This window comes from Miscanthus floridulus, chromosome 8 (assembly GCF_019320115.1).
Source record: "Miscanthus floridulus cultivar M001 chromosome 8, ASM1932011v1, whole genome shotgun sequence".
NCBI lineage: Eukaryota > Viridiplantae > Streptophyta > Magnoliopsida > Poales > Poaceae > Miscanthus > Miscanthus floridulus.
Genome location: NC_089587.1, coordinates 98,650,299 through 98,663,863, shown reverse-complemented (window position 1 = coordinate 98,663,863; position 13,565 = coordinate 98,650,299). Strand labels below are relative to the sequence as shown.

The 13,565-nt window shown below is 44.3% G+C and overlaps 1 protein-coding gene across 2 annotated transcripts; it reads left to right on the top strand.

Moving 5' to 3' along the window:
• The first annotated feature begins 8,087 nt into the window (after positions 1–8,087).
• Positions 8,088–12,986, top strand: LOC136473058 (uncharacterized). 2 transcript variants are annotated; one of them, XR_010762478.1, is made up of 2 exons: positions 8,088–8,419; positions 12,613–12,747. XR_010762478.1 is itself a non-coding variant. In XM_066470757.1 (2 exons), exons 1-2 carry the CDS (start codon positions 11,954–11,956, stop codon positions 12,760–12,762), a joined length of 366 nt encoding a protein of 121 aa, XP_066326854.1. In that variant the 5' UTR covers positions 8,088–11,953; the 3' UTR covers positions 12,763–12,986. The 2 variants fall into 2 exon arrangements, 1 of the variants encoding a protein (XP_066326854.1); XM_066470757.1 differs by having other exon boundaries at positions 8,088–12,169; positions 12,613–12,986.
• The last annotated feature ends 579 nt before the right edge of the window (positions 12,987–13,565 follow it).

The window sequence follows — 13,565 nt, the reverse complement described above, 5'->3', positions numbered from 1 at the left end:
TAACTATACTAGATAATAAATACATAATCAATCCCTAAAATACCTAAACCCTTTTGAGTTTAGAGTAAACTAGTATCTATACCCAAAATCTCTAACTAAATAACTAACTATAAACTAAATAATAAATGCATAAACAATCCCTAAACCCAAAATCCTAACTATACTAGAACACACAACCTCAAACTTACGTAAATCATAAACAAATTCACTAACCTAACTATTCTAAATCACTAACTATCATAAATCAATACCAATCATAAAACCATAACTATCCTAAATTACTAACTATCCTAAATCACTAATTATCCTAAATCAATAATAATAAAAAAAATATGAAATCAACCCTAACTATCCTAAATTACTAACTATCCTAAATCACTAATTATCCTAAATCAATAATAATAAAAAAATATGAAATCAACCCTAACTATCCTAAATCACTAATTATCCTAAATCAATAATAAGCAAAAAAATGAAATCGAGAGGAGGTACCTTAGGAGCGGGCGGCCTTGACGCGTCGGCGTTCATGGCATGACCGGCGCGGGCGCTGCGCGGCGGCTGGCGGCGGTGCGGGCGCTGGCGGCAGGCGGGCGGGGTAGGGTGCGTGCGAGCGGCCGGCCGGCCGCGTAGTATTTATTCAGCTCTAACGCGCCATGGATCAGGGCGCGGCAGTTCGGTGGTACGGCAAGAGCTGCCATGTCAATAGTCACCGAAACCGGTCGTCGCCACGTCAGACCTCTGCCGCGCCACCATGCATGGCGCGACACAGGCATTTGGCCGTGCTAGGGTAATAGACGCGGCCAAAAGTGTTAGTTTTAAAAAAACTTGCAGTGTTAGATTTAAAATTAGTTATCAAAAAGTGTTAAAATTAAAAAAATTTCTCGTGAGCACGGTGCACAACATCCCTCAACTATGGGACGCCAAAGGCAGTTGAATCACAGACATGTCGCCTGTGGACAGGTCGTACTTGAGGGAGAAAATTGCAATTATAGGACACGAAACAATGCGCTTCGCTATTGTAGGACTTCAAATATCGACTTCGCTAAAACGACCCTTAAAACGTTAGCACTTTGTTATACATGACATTTGGTCTTTTTAATCATTTTTCTCAACTAAAATACATATATTTTGTCATGATGTGACCGTATTGCCCTCAGGCTTCAATTGACGTGGGATGTGGCTGCTAGTCGTCCCCGGTCTAGATGCTGGTCTGGGTGACCGTGACCTAGGACGAGGCCTGCACGTGGATCCCGTCCATGTTGGGGCTGCTTCTCGGCGTGACAATCTATATGTCCTGCACCGTGATGCCCTCGCAGCCGTCGATCACGACGTGGTATAGCTCGCTGTCGACCGAGGTCAGGCCGCTGATCATCACGTCCCTCGAGTTCAGCACCTTCGGCGACTGGCGATGCACCAAGTCGATCAAGAGGAACACTTTATATTTGTGGTGTCATGCATGTTTGCACTTCAGCATGCACTTGCAAGAATAAGATGCACTAGAAACTACGCGCGACGTTGCCGCGCGCTTGTCTGTGTTGGGCTAGCCCGCATGCGTGAGTGAGTTTATACCGAGACCATCAGTGTGGGATCAGCCCATTTGCTTGCACTACATCTTGATAGAAATGATTGTATACACATTGATGTAAATAATGTGTATAAGATGGTTCTATTTGTAGAAAAAATATAATCATGACAACTCTAAGTACGTGGCACTAAAGTTGAGAATGCAATTGCTTAACTTGTTGCATAGATAGTGAAGCATATGTTACCAAGGCCAATCATGGAGAATGGACGTGCAAGATCTGCAGTTTGGTGCATAACCAAATGAAATGGTTAATCAAGACTAAGTTCGTTAAAAAGATCAAGCCTCACTTATCATAATTGGAGTGAAGAGCACCAAGAAAATGTGGTCCAAAAAAAACAAGCTGAAAATGCAAGAATGCATTCACATATGAATGCCAATGAATGAACAAAGAATGTTTCAATGGTAGCAAGTTGAAACAATTTGCAGAAATCAATTAAGGAAGAACTGATAAGATGCTTGTAACCATTATTTTTAGAAATAGTGCAGCCAAGATGCAAGGGCTCAATTACTTTACAGTTATTATTCTTAGAGACCAGTCTGAGGTTGCATATTTATCAGCTAATCTCTTTAATAGGAATCTTGCACCAAAAGGGAATGATCACAATCCAAAAAATTTTAAATTCCAATTAAAACATGCATGCAAGGTCATAGAACTTAGAAGCTTGTTAGAAATGAAAAATGTATCACATAGAACCTATTTGTACATTTGTATTACAACAGGATGACTGGAACCTTTAGATTTTATATATATGTTGATAATTGACTACAAGTGTATAATTCTAATCAATGAGGCTGTGAGCTTGATTTGTCCCAAAATATTAGTAAAATTAGTTACATGCTAGCTAATATATGAAATAATTTTGATACTTGGCCTCCGATTGGATCTCTTGAGGAACCTGCATTATAAATTCAAAAACTTTTTCTTAGATTCATTTATAGAACAATAATTGACATACTTCCAAAATCAAAACAAAATTTGGCGCCCTCCTTATTTGCACAGAGGGAGTAAATCAGAACATAGAGCCCTTGCTGATGATAATCTGACGAAAACTTTGAAACTAATAACAATGGATGCTTTGGGGAAAAAAGTTGCTGCACTTATTCCTTTCCCCTGTAGTTCTGAGCCAATATTGACTACTGCATTTGCACCTCTAATCTGAAGAATGTAAGTAACTAGCAGGAAGCCCGCGCAATTGCGCGGGTTTGGAAGCATAAAAATGTAGCGTGAGAAGTTACAAACATTTAAAGCACACAACGAAGAATAAGCACATTCAGAAAGCTTCAATTTTACAATTTTATTGAGTATGACATGACGTATCACTGCGTTACAAATAGTGTTGGTACACAAGCACATACCAAAATTTTAGATTTGCCAACATCCATCTTTGCTAGGGTGCATCACCGCTGACAACCTGAGGTTGTAAAATAATTTTCTCATATTTATGGTGGACCTTAAGGTGGTAACAGAATCTTATATCACCTATAAGCAGAAACAAAGGAAATAATCAGATGAAAATGCATAAAGATCACACCTTTTTATTATTTTATAGGAACAATGCTGCTTGTTCATCACATCCACTACTGAAATCTGATTTGGGGATTAAAAATATAAGGAAATAGAAAGAATACAAAACTTGGGGCGTAGCGTTGCCGCGCCATTTTGAGCCGGCCAGTGGTGATTCTATGTGGGATTTAAGGAAACTTAGCAATGTAGTTTGAAAAATTGTTCTATCAACATCATAGTAGCCATATGCAGTTCTATAAAAAAATAGATTTAATAACATTTACTTAGATAAGTAGTTTTCTTATGGCAGAAAATCATGGAGGCATTTTTCTTAGGATACAGTCATGGAAGCACATGAATAAAGGAGCAGATCATTCCAAAAGTCTAAATCATTCTAAGAAAAAATAATGAAATACAGAGACCAAGAACTGAATAACTGTACATCAAAGACAAAGCCAGACTCTATAAATCTTATTTTTATTGACAACTTCTACCTTGCACTTGGTACATACAGCAGAGAAAGAACTATTGTACGTAAGAAGCAATGAAGGGGCTGCTCCTGAATTTCTTTGAAAGGCTGTAACTGCAAGCACCAAAATACTAACATAGAACTTAAATGCCATTTGTCGACAACACAACATTAGCAACCACTTTCTCAAAGGACTGCTAGAGTAGAATTCTGACAGCTTCTGGAATCAGAGGATAGAGAAGCAGTTTTAACACTTTAGTAGTGTTGAACTGTGGAAACAATATTTAAGAATCCGCTATCAAGGCCATGATAATATGAAATAATAATTAATGGTATATTGACTATACGATGTTGATATATATTGAAAGAGGTAATAATACAGTGAGGTACTAACCTTGGAATGTTTTAACAAAAGCTCTAATAAGGAATCTCACAGTAAGTTTTTTTGCCTCTGCCTCATTAGAGGCGCCACTTTGGTTCAGACATTTTATCGAGCAAGTCGCAGGTGGCAAGCAGACTTACACGACGAGCAGGGGAAATTGTTGCGTGCGAAGAGGTCGACGCAGCACTACACCACGGCATCGATGGTCAGCGTGAGAGCATGACTGGCAGCCTCAGACCAGATGAAGACTACTACCGTGCGAGGGGTGGTGCAGCGGCAAAGGACATCAACCTGCATATGGAAGCTGCAGCGACCCCTCGTCACTCGCTGTCGCACTGCTGCCTCCTAGAGCTATATGACATAATCCAAGACTGCGTTGGCGCCGCCGCCACCATGGTCTGCTCACGCTGCTGCTGCCGCTGTCGACTGCGCTGCATCTCATGTTGTCGCCCGCCGTCATGCCTCGTGCTGTCGCTTTGCGCTCGCGCCACCGCGTCGCGAGACCCTACGTGAGCGTTGTCGCCACTGTGGCCTGCGTGCACTATTCACGATGCTGCTCGCATTGCTCCTCACGCCGCCGCCTCGCGCCGCCGCCTGGCGCTGCTCCTCACGCCGCCGCTAGGGTTAGGTTTTGGGGCATGGGTGTCGGCCAAATGGTGAGGAGGAAGGGTGGGCTGCGCACTCGCGCCAGCTGCTGTCTCTGCTTCTGGCGTCGCCCATGCCTATGAGGGCGGTGGGGTAGGCACGAGGGAGAGAGGCAGGGAGAAGCTTGTTGCGTCTGCTATGGCGACAGAGGAAGGGCAGAGCAGCGTCGTGGCACGCGTCTGAGCAGCCATTTTTTACCGTGGCAGCGTGGGGGCTAGGGTAGATGAGGCCGAGACGATGGAGCTATGGCGCCAGGTTGGGGGGCACCGGCCAGGGGCCGTAGCCGCCATGCCGTGCCTACCGGGACCCGCTGGTGAGGGAGAGGTGGGGGTCCGTGGGTCCCTCCGTCACGCCACGTCGCCTGAGGGCGGGTGCACACGCGCTCGAGCCTGATGTAGGGGGCGACGGCGAAGGGAACGGGCAAAGGTCGGCCCGTGAAGGTTCGGGACAGGTCGGGTCGACGATAAAGTGGGTGAGGGATTCGACCGATCCTCCATCGCATGGACCAGATCGCTTGCTCGCCTGATCTGATGGCTCACGGCTTAGCGGGCGACGTGGCACGATGGTTTGCCCGCTTTTGGAAGCAGGATTCATATGGTAAGATGTGATGTGATATGGCAACTCACTGTTGCTCCACTAAAGCACCCGCCATGTCCCGGCAGCCTTGCACGCCCACAGCGCCTCACCACGACCATTGATAGTGCCGCCCGACACGGTGAGGTCGTCGATGTGGTCGAACATGATCCAGCCGTTGTCCCCACCGCTGGTGTAGCCTGATGGCGCAACAAGCGTACCATCGACCTGAAGCATCACCCTGCTAGAGCATGGGCCAGTGAAGGCCGCACGGCTAAGCAGGAAGTGCCCGTTCAGCACGTGCACGGTCGTCGGCTCTAGGCACTGGCAAACACGTCGGACGAGTCCGTCCGACCGTCGGGCTTCGCTCCGAAACCGGCGACATTGTACGCCACTTCAGCTGCACCTGACAAAGCAACAGCGCTAGGGAATAAGCATTGATGTGAGCCATGATGTATCAAACACGTTGATGTTCTTGTTGCAGTCCTACCCGGGGCCAGCAACCCCATCCCACGTCAATTGAAGCCCCGAGGACAATACGGTCACATCATGACAATATATATATATATATATATATATATATATATATATATATTAGTTGAGAAAAGTGATTAAAAAGATCAAATGTCTTGTATAATAAAGTACCAATGTTTCAAGGGCCGTTTTAGCAAAGTCGATGCTTGGAATCCTATAATAACGAAGCGCATTGTTTCGCCTCCCGAAGTTTAGAGAATAGCATCAAAAGATCTGGCTTTAAAAAAAATAGCATAAAAGATCGTTCTGTTATCTACTTCTACCATATCTATTAAACGATAGCTTGAGGAGTATAGTTGGCCATGCAGCCCGAGCCTGTTGGCCCGGTTCAAGACCTATTTTTTTGGCCCGGCCCAAGCACGGCCCAGTCCGGTGGCTAGCGGGCTCAGGCTAGCCCAGCATGGTGGAGCAGGCCGTGCCTAGACCTTACTCCAGGCACGTGGGCCGGCATGGCACGGCCTGCTACAGAACAGGTAGCCCGCTAGCGCCCTGGTCTGCCATCTCCATTATATAAATGGCTTGCTACAGAAAACCCTAAACACTCTGTCACTCCCCTCTCCCTCTCTCTCTCTACGGCGCGCCCTCTACGACGCGCTCGGCACCGCGCCGCCCCCTTCTCCGCTCCGCTCGGCCACGCACCGCACCCCTCCTCCCTCCTCCATCTCTCCAGACAGTGGTGGCGGTGGCGCCGCCCTCCCCCACCCTCTTCCTTCCCGTCTCCCTCAGATTCGGTGAGCAGCCAGCGACGGTGGCACCCTCTTCGTCAGATCCGGCGAGCCAGCGACGGTGGCGCCCTCCCCCACCCTCTTCCTCCCCTCTCCCTCAGATCCGATGAGCCAGCGATGGTGGCACCCTCTTCCTCAGATCCGGTGAGCCAGCGACGATGGCGCCCTCCCCCACCCTCTCCCTCAGATCCCGCGAGCCCAAGGCGGCCCAGGCGGTGGCATCTGCTACGGGCGCGCTCACCGATGGTGGATCTAGGGTTCAAGCGTGCGTAGCCATCTTCCTCCTGCGCGTAGCGTCTCCGCGCGGCCCCACCTCTAGGGCGAGCGCACTGACGGCCGTCTGGGGCAAGCGCGCCGGCGGCAGCGGCCGCCTCCTGTGGCGCCCTGCCTCCTGCACTCCCCTTCCCTCTCTCGTGGGCCTCGAGCTGGCACGGTCTGTGAAAATGGTCGTGCCTCGCGGGCCGGCCCGGCACGGAAATCGGCCCATAGTGCCGTGCCTGGGCCGGAGGCAAGGCCCGAGAGGCACGGCGTGCCGTGCCGGCCCGTTGGCCATCTATATCGAGGAGATAGAAACAAAGAGATAAATAAAGGGACAGTAATACAATAGCTCGAGGAGATGGAAACTAGGGTTCATACTAAGAAGCGATAGCACGAAGAGATAGAAACAAGACAAAGAGAAGGCGTGGAGGAGGCGTGCACCATGGATGGGAGGCCCGAGAAGCTACAGTCCCGGCCGGGGAGACGCGTCGCTGGCCGCCGCGCACCAGTGAGGAGGTGAGGTGGGCTGGGTGCGTGAGTTGGCTGGATGCTTGGGTCTGTGCGTGGGTATTCACAACTTCATTTTTTTCTTATCTAAACTTTACCGAGAGTTGGACCGATGGTTTCTGCGGTTAATAAACTGATCGACGCGGAGAGAAAAACACTATATTATATTTGATAAGTCAAATTTATAAGTTCAAGCGAATAGGGCAATGGTATAACTAAGTAACAGATTTTTATGCTATTTTTAAAACTACATCTTTGGATGCTATTTTTCTAAACTTCAAATTCATATTTTTTTTGCAGGTAATCTCTTAAAAGGAGTATGTCTACTGCATAACTATGTGTTTTATACAATTTCAACACATAAATTTTTTGCACCATAAGATTAAGATCCAACAACCTCCATCCTTCTTCTACATCTAGCCTTCTTCTACCTCCAGACAATTACAAGATCACAAATCCACATATCACAAATCATATATCACAGAAAATAATTTTTTTTCTATGGAAGGACAAAATACAGAGGGGTTGGTTCCATAGCACTGCGGTGTCGCGTCATGGCCGGCGCTGCGCTACTGGCCTGACGGACGCACGCGGCTGGTGTCGCGTCATGGGTCGCGTCGCGTCATGGCCGGTGATGCGCTGCGCTGCTGGTGCGCTGCTAGCCTGACGGACACAGATCCGACGGATGCAGATAAACCGAGACAATGATCCGGTGGACTAAAATTCATGTGTTTTTTTTTTCCTAACACACACGTGTTGTATAACATTTCTGCTTAAAAGACGAATTTTGCACCATGATCCGTGGCACCTCATTTTGCCACGTGGCCTCTTCTCGGCCACCAGATTGTGATCACAACCACGAGCAGACGAACCGGCGTTTCTAGATTCTTCGTCCCAAGCGCACACCGCGTCCCCATCGTCCCACGGTCCCACCGGCCACCGGCCATCCTCCGCCTATCTCGTGAGTCCGTGCTCGCAGCCACGGAGCCCGCCGCCCAACATCTGCGAGAAGTCACGGCCACGGAGGCGAGCACAGTCACTGCGATGATGGGTATAGCCGTATAGGCAACGTGGTGGCGATCAAAGTGGAAGCGGAGACGGAGACGATTGTCCTAGTGTCTCGCGCGGCGGTGGTGCGACGCGACGAGGCCACCTCCTGCAATAATGACGGAGAACCCGGCGAGCCAGGGCGAGCGGCAGAGCAGAAGGCGCAAGGACAAGGCGTGTGCGCACAAAGGTCCGCTTCTTTCCGCTGCCATTGACGAATCCTTCTGCCCTGACACTCGCCGAGAACATGCGCGATCTCACCATCCGCACAGCAGATAGGCTCCTTCCACTCTATCTCAGCCACCTCTTCCGTTCCGTGTTCCTATCCTCTGACTTCCCCTACAAACTCCGAAGTCTGCAGTCATGGCGACCAGATTCCGCTTCATGGTTTCGGGCAAGAGAACACATGAGCTCTAGCCCCCAATTCCGTTTTATTTCTTATAGAGTGTAGTAGCAAGATGAAATTCAATCGCTCCATTGCTTCTGAAACGAAACTGTAATGTTGTCTGCATGCCAAGTGCTTGACAGAATGACTATATGGACTATATGGACAAGGCTCAACAGATTCACCCATCGGTTAGTCCATGTCCTGTCCAAGTCGTTACATTGGTTTGATTGTCTTCAAACCAAGCATCATTGTTTTGATTGCCTTCAAATCAAGCATCACCGGACAAACAATATATATCCAAATCATTTAATGTTGATCAGAAAGAATTTCTGGAAAAGTTTCTTTTCCTAATTCAAGAAGCATTGTAGTAATACCCGCAATCTCATTGTAGTAACTATTGGTGAGATTGATATTTTGCCCAAATGCCACTACTGCATAACTGTTGGTGAGATGGATATCTGGACGAATTTCATTTTGAAGTGTCCCTTTGCGGGTCCATCGATACTCTCCAATTCATTCCTATTGAATCTAGAGCTGAAGATTGCAGATGAAGTTGTATTCAGAATTTACTGGAGATAAACACGACAACTAGAGACATGCTTAATTAACAACAGAAGTACTTCATTCCTTACACACACTAATCAAATTTATGTATAGTCAGTTTGTTTTGAGTTCACAGATAAATTTCATCATTGCTTCTGAATTACTACAACTCTATATTTGGCTCCACGTCCTTGGGCTATTCAATGGAATGGCACTTCTGTTGGCAATGGAGCTGTGAGCTCAATATGTTGATATATATATATATATCCAGTTCAAGGTTGGATATGCTCCTACTCCTTTTTCTCTTCTCCGTATCTTGCAGTCTGTTACCAAGCATACTCCTTTTTTTTTTCTTCTCCATATCTTGCAGTCTGTTACCAAGGAGCGCCCGGTAGTTTTTAAGCCTTCTGAACAAGAAGGTAACTTTGAGGGCATTAAAATCGTTCAAAAATAAACCAGACTGCCAAAAAGAAGCCGGATGTCAGTAGCACATTTGGCAAACAACTTAAGTTAACTAGCTGGTTTCCTCCAACAAAGTAGGGCGTGGCAACGCCGCGCTTGGCTTTTCTAGTTTTCTCATGAACCTCCCCCCTAGAAATTAAAGAACGATGCGTGCGGGTCACAGCTTTATAAAAGATATTAATAATATTTATATTTTTAAATAAATTTATTAGAATATATTCAGCGATCATCTCATTTTACTAATTATGCATTATAAAGAATAATATTTTTATAGATGATTGGTCAATGTTAAAAATGTTTAACTTCTCGGGGAGTAAAAATGACATTCTTTGTTGGACGGAAGGAGTGTATTCTTATATAAATTTTAGTTAAACATTTTTTTGAATGGTTTTGTTAGTTTCGTTTCTTTTTGTACATTACGGATATAATTTTAGTCATGCTTGGAATATATGATTTTTTTCCTATTTCCAGTGTTTTTTTGTTTCATTCTTGTGAATTTTCTACATAATTCTTGTAAATCTTATGTTCCAAATAGGCTCTTAGGGGATGTTTGCTTTCTGGCCACATGTTGTCACGTCATATTGTGGCGGCGTCAAAGGTGAGGCATGGAAATCGAACGAGATTCACTACTCCAGCAAGTTGAAAAAGTTGTGATGAACCTAAACTTAATGCTCAACCAAGCAACTGCTTTGATAATTGTGGTAGCCTTAATTCTGTTGTGGCGTGGGAGCGGGCACGCCCTCTTAGTGTTTTAAAATGCTTGCAAACTCCAATAATGAAAAAATGTTTTGTAGTGTTGGCTCAGACTTTGTTAACAATCTAGGAACCAATGCTAATACATTTTAAGTTCTTTAGGTTTGAATTTTTAATCTAGATATTCCATGTTAATATTCTTATTCATGAACTTTGTGTTTTAATTGTTATAACACCATCTAATTAACATCACACTTTATGCTACTTTGTAAATTGTATATGGAAATTATGGACTCATCACTACATTATAACATAATTAAATAATTATCAATAATACACTCAGCACTACATTATATCATGTCTAACGATTATCAGTATTTATAATGAACTAGAAGCAAATTGTGATATAGTTGAATTTTGTCACCAGCTTGACCATGAATATTTTTATGTAAGAATTGACTCCCTTCATTCTCTTTTATAAGACATAACTTGACATCTAACATTTTAACTATCTATTTTTTATTTTATAGTATTTATGCTTATTGATAGTATATTTAATTATAAATCTAACTATATCAATATCACTGGCGGAGCTAAGGCCGGGCCAACCGGGGCCTTGGCCCCACCTTGCCAGAGCCTAAGTATTAAGTTTAGGCTACTAATTCATATTTTATTGCTTCTTTTTTAATTTCCATACTAATCTGCAGAGCTATTCTCTATATATAGCCTATACAGTGTACTAAACGTTACTATTTAAATGTTGATTTGTACTTAATAGAGTCTACTTGATACCATTTGTTGGATATTTGAGGTCTTAATTTGCATGAAGTTTATGGTTAGTGACTAATTGATCTGGTATTTGTGTACACTTTGAGCATCATAAGACAAATTGGCCCCTCCTACGAGTTGATGCTAGCTCCGTCACTGATCAATATTGTGTTATAATAGTTAAAAATTGTTAGTCAAATTATTGCTCAAAAATTTGAATTTTAAATCTTGATATGCATTTATGTCTTATATTTGTCCTCGTGAAGAAAAGTTGTTTTAAAGACTTGTCAATTATTGCTCGTGTAGGCACTACAGTACACATGTGGCAAGTGGCATCATCAAATGCCTGATAGTCAAAGTACTGTTACTAGTAAAAAAGTACAAAAAATATATATTATGTACAGTCTGAGTCCTGGTTCAGTATTTTTCTATCTGTGGCATCGTCAAATGCCTGCCGGTTAAAGTACTGCTACTCGTAAAAATTATGTACTAGTAGAAAAACAATTGACTTCTATTATTGGTCCTCATAAAGAAAAGTTGTTTTAAACACGTGTCTACTAATTGCTCGTGAAGGACAACAAATGGGTGGCATTATCAAATGCTTGACAATCAAAGTATTGTTATTAAAAAATCAAAATCAAAGTACTGCTATTACTGAAAATAAAATACGCATCATCAAATGTTAGACAGTAAAAGTACTGTTACTTAAAAATATAAATCAAAGTAAAGCTATTACTGAACTAGTGAAAAAACTAGTACTAACGTGATAACCAACTACACCACCCAGACAATTGTGATTTTACAACAAAAGGATAATTTATTTAAAAACATTTAAAAAGCACTCACTCAGTGATCAAAGCAACTGGAACTATGCGGGCCTCACTGAGTGATCAAAGCAATCCGAATCTCGTGCTTAAAAAGGGCCCAAGCACGCCGCCGCCGCCTCCAGCGACCAAAGGCATTGCAGCGATGCCGCCGGTGGTCCCGAGATCCGACAGGATAGTTCGCCGGACGGCGATGGTCGGCGCAGCCACCGCCGCCTACTTGCTCCTCACCGCCGACTACGGCCCCAGCTACCCCAACCCTGTACGCACCGTACTCCTCCTTTCCTACAACTGCTGTTTACTAGTTAGTTTGATATTGTGAGTGAAAAGTTAAATCATGGCTAGGACTAGGAGCATGCTTATGCCTGTTGTTCCAATGCGGTTAGTAGCTAAGCCTAGATTACCTTTTGCCGACTCTTGAACTTGCTTGGGATACAGCAACCAGTGATTTCCAGTTCCAGCCGGGGATTGTACTGTTTTCTTGTTTTTGGAACGCAGTAATTTCACAGGAGAAACGCAAGAACATGAAAAAAAAAAAAATCCTGTGTTCCAACAGTCAACATATAGCTTCGGTTCTTGAGAGTGCTAATTTTATCAAGAATAAGATGTTTGTACACTAGCTTTTAGTGTACATCCTGCTTCGATTAGTCACTTTACCTGTTATGATACTACAGCTGACAGATGCCTCAATTTACTCAAATGCAGATAAGGAATGCCATGGAATCGTTGTCTCTGTTCTCCAAATCAGACAGAGACAGGGATAGTGTTCAACGGGCTGCTGAACAAGATACAAGTAACATGAAGCCAGATGGTACATTAATCAAAAGTAGCAGTGCATCGCCTACTAGGAATTAAGCTTTGCACCTTTATATACTGTGAGTGTTTCCATGTTCAGTCGGTCAGTCAGATCGGCTTCCCCTTGTGTCCTCATTACCCAGCAGTTGTAGTTGTCATGTATCCGGATGGACAGGCATGCTAGCGTGACCGTTTCAGTGATAATCGTTTCACTTTATTACTGCAAATTCATGTTAAAAAACAGGCACCTGATAGATGATCAATATATATTACTATATATCTCGTCGAAATCGAACATATTGGAAGAAAGCAACATGCGTGAGGATGACACGCGAGTGAGTCACGTCACAATTATTGTCCTAGGCTCTCTCATCAACACGTACAAAGTCTCACGCTCATGGTGTGGTGTCCAAGTACATGGTCGTGCAGCACGTGTGGCGCTGCTAGCTCAGGAGTACTCACTTTGTAGCTGTGGGTCACTTCCAAGGGCCTGTTTGGTCAATGCCTATGCCACAACTAACCTTAGGAAAAATGTGGTAGCTGCAAGAAGCGGAGAACAATCAGTTCATTTGCATTCTATTTTTCTTGCTTTGAAACCATATAAGTTCATTTTGATGAGTTTTGGGTCAATCCAATGACCCAGAGAAAAGAGAACTTGCATCCCTACTAATTGGGAAAATCTGCTTCCTTCCTGCATGTTGCTTCCCCAAAGTTCTCAGTTCATAGATGAAACAGACCAAGTAACAGCTGTGTCGTTATAAATAGCAAAAGTATGCCTGATCTTGCAAGTTTTTAAGCCTAAAAACTATCCAATGACACTGATGAGAGCTACGATTTGTGTGCCCCTGTGGTTACAATATACA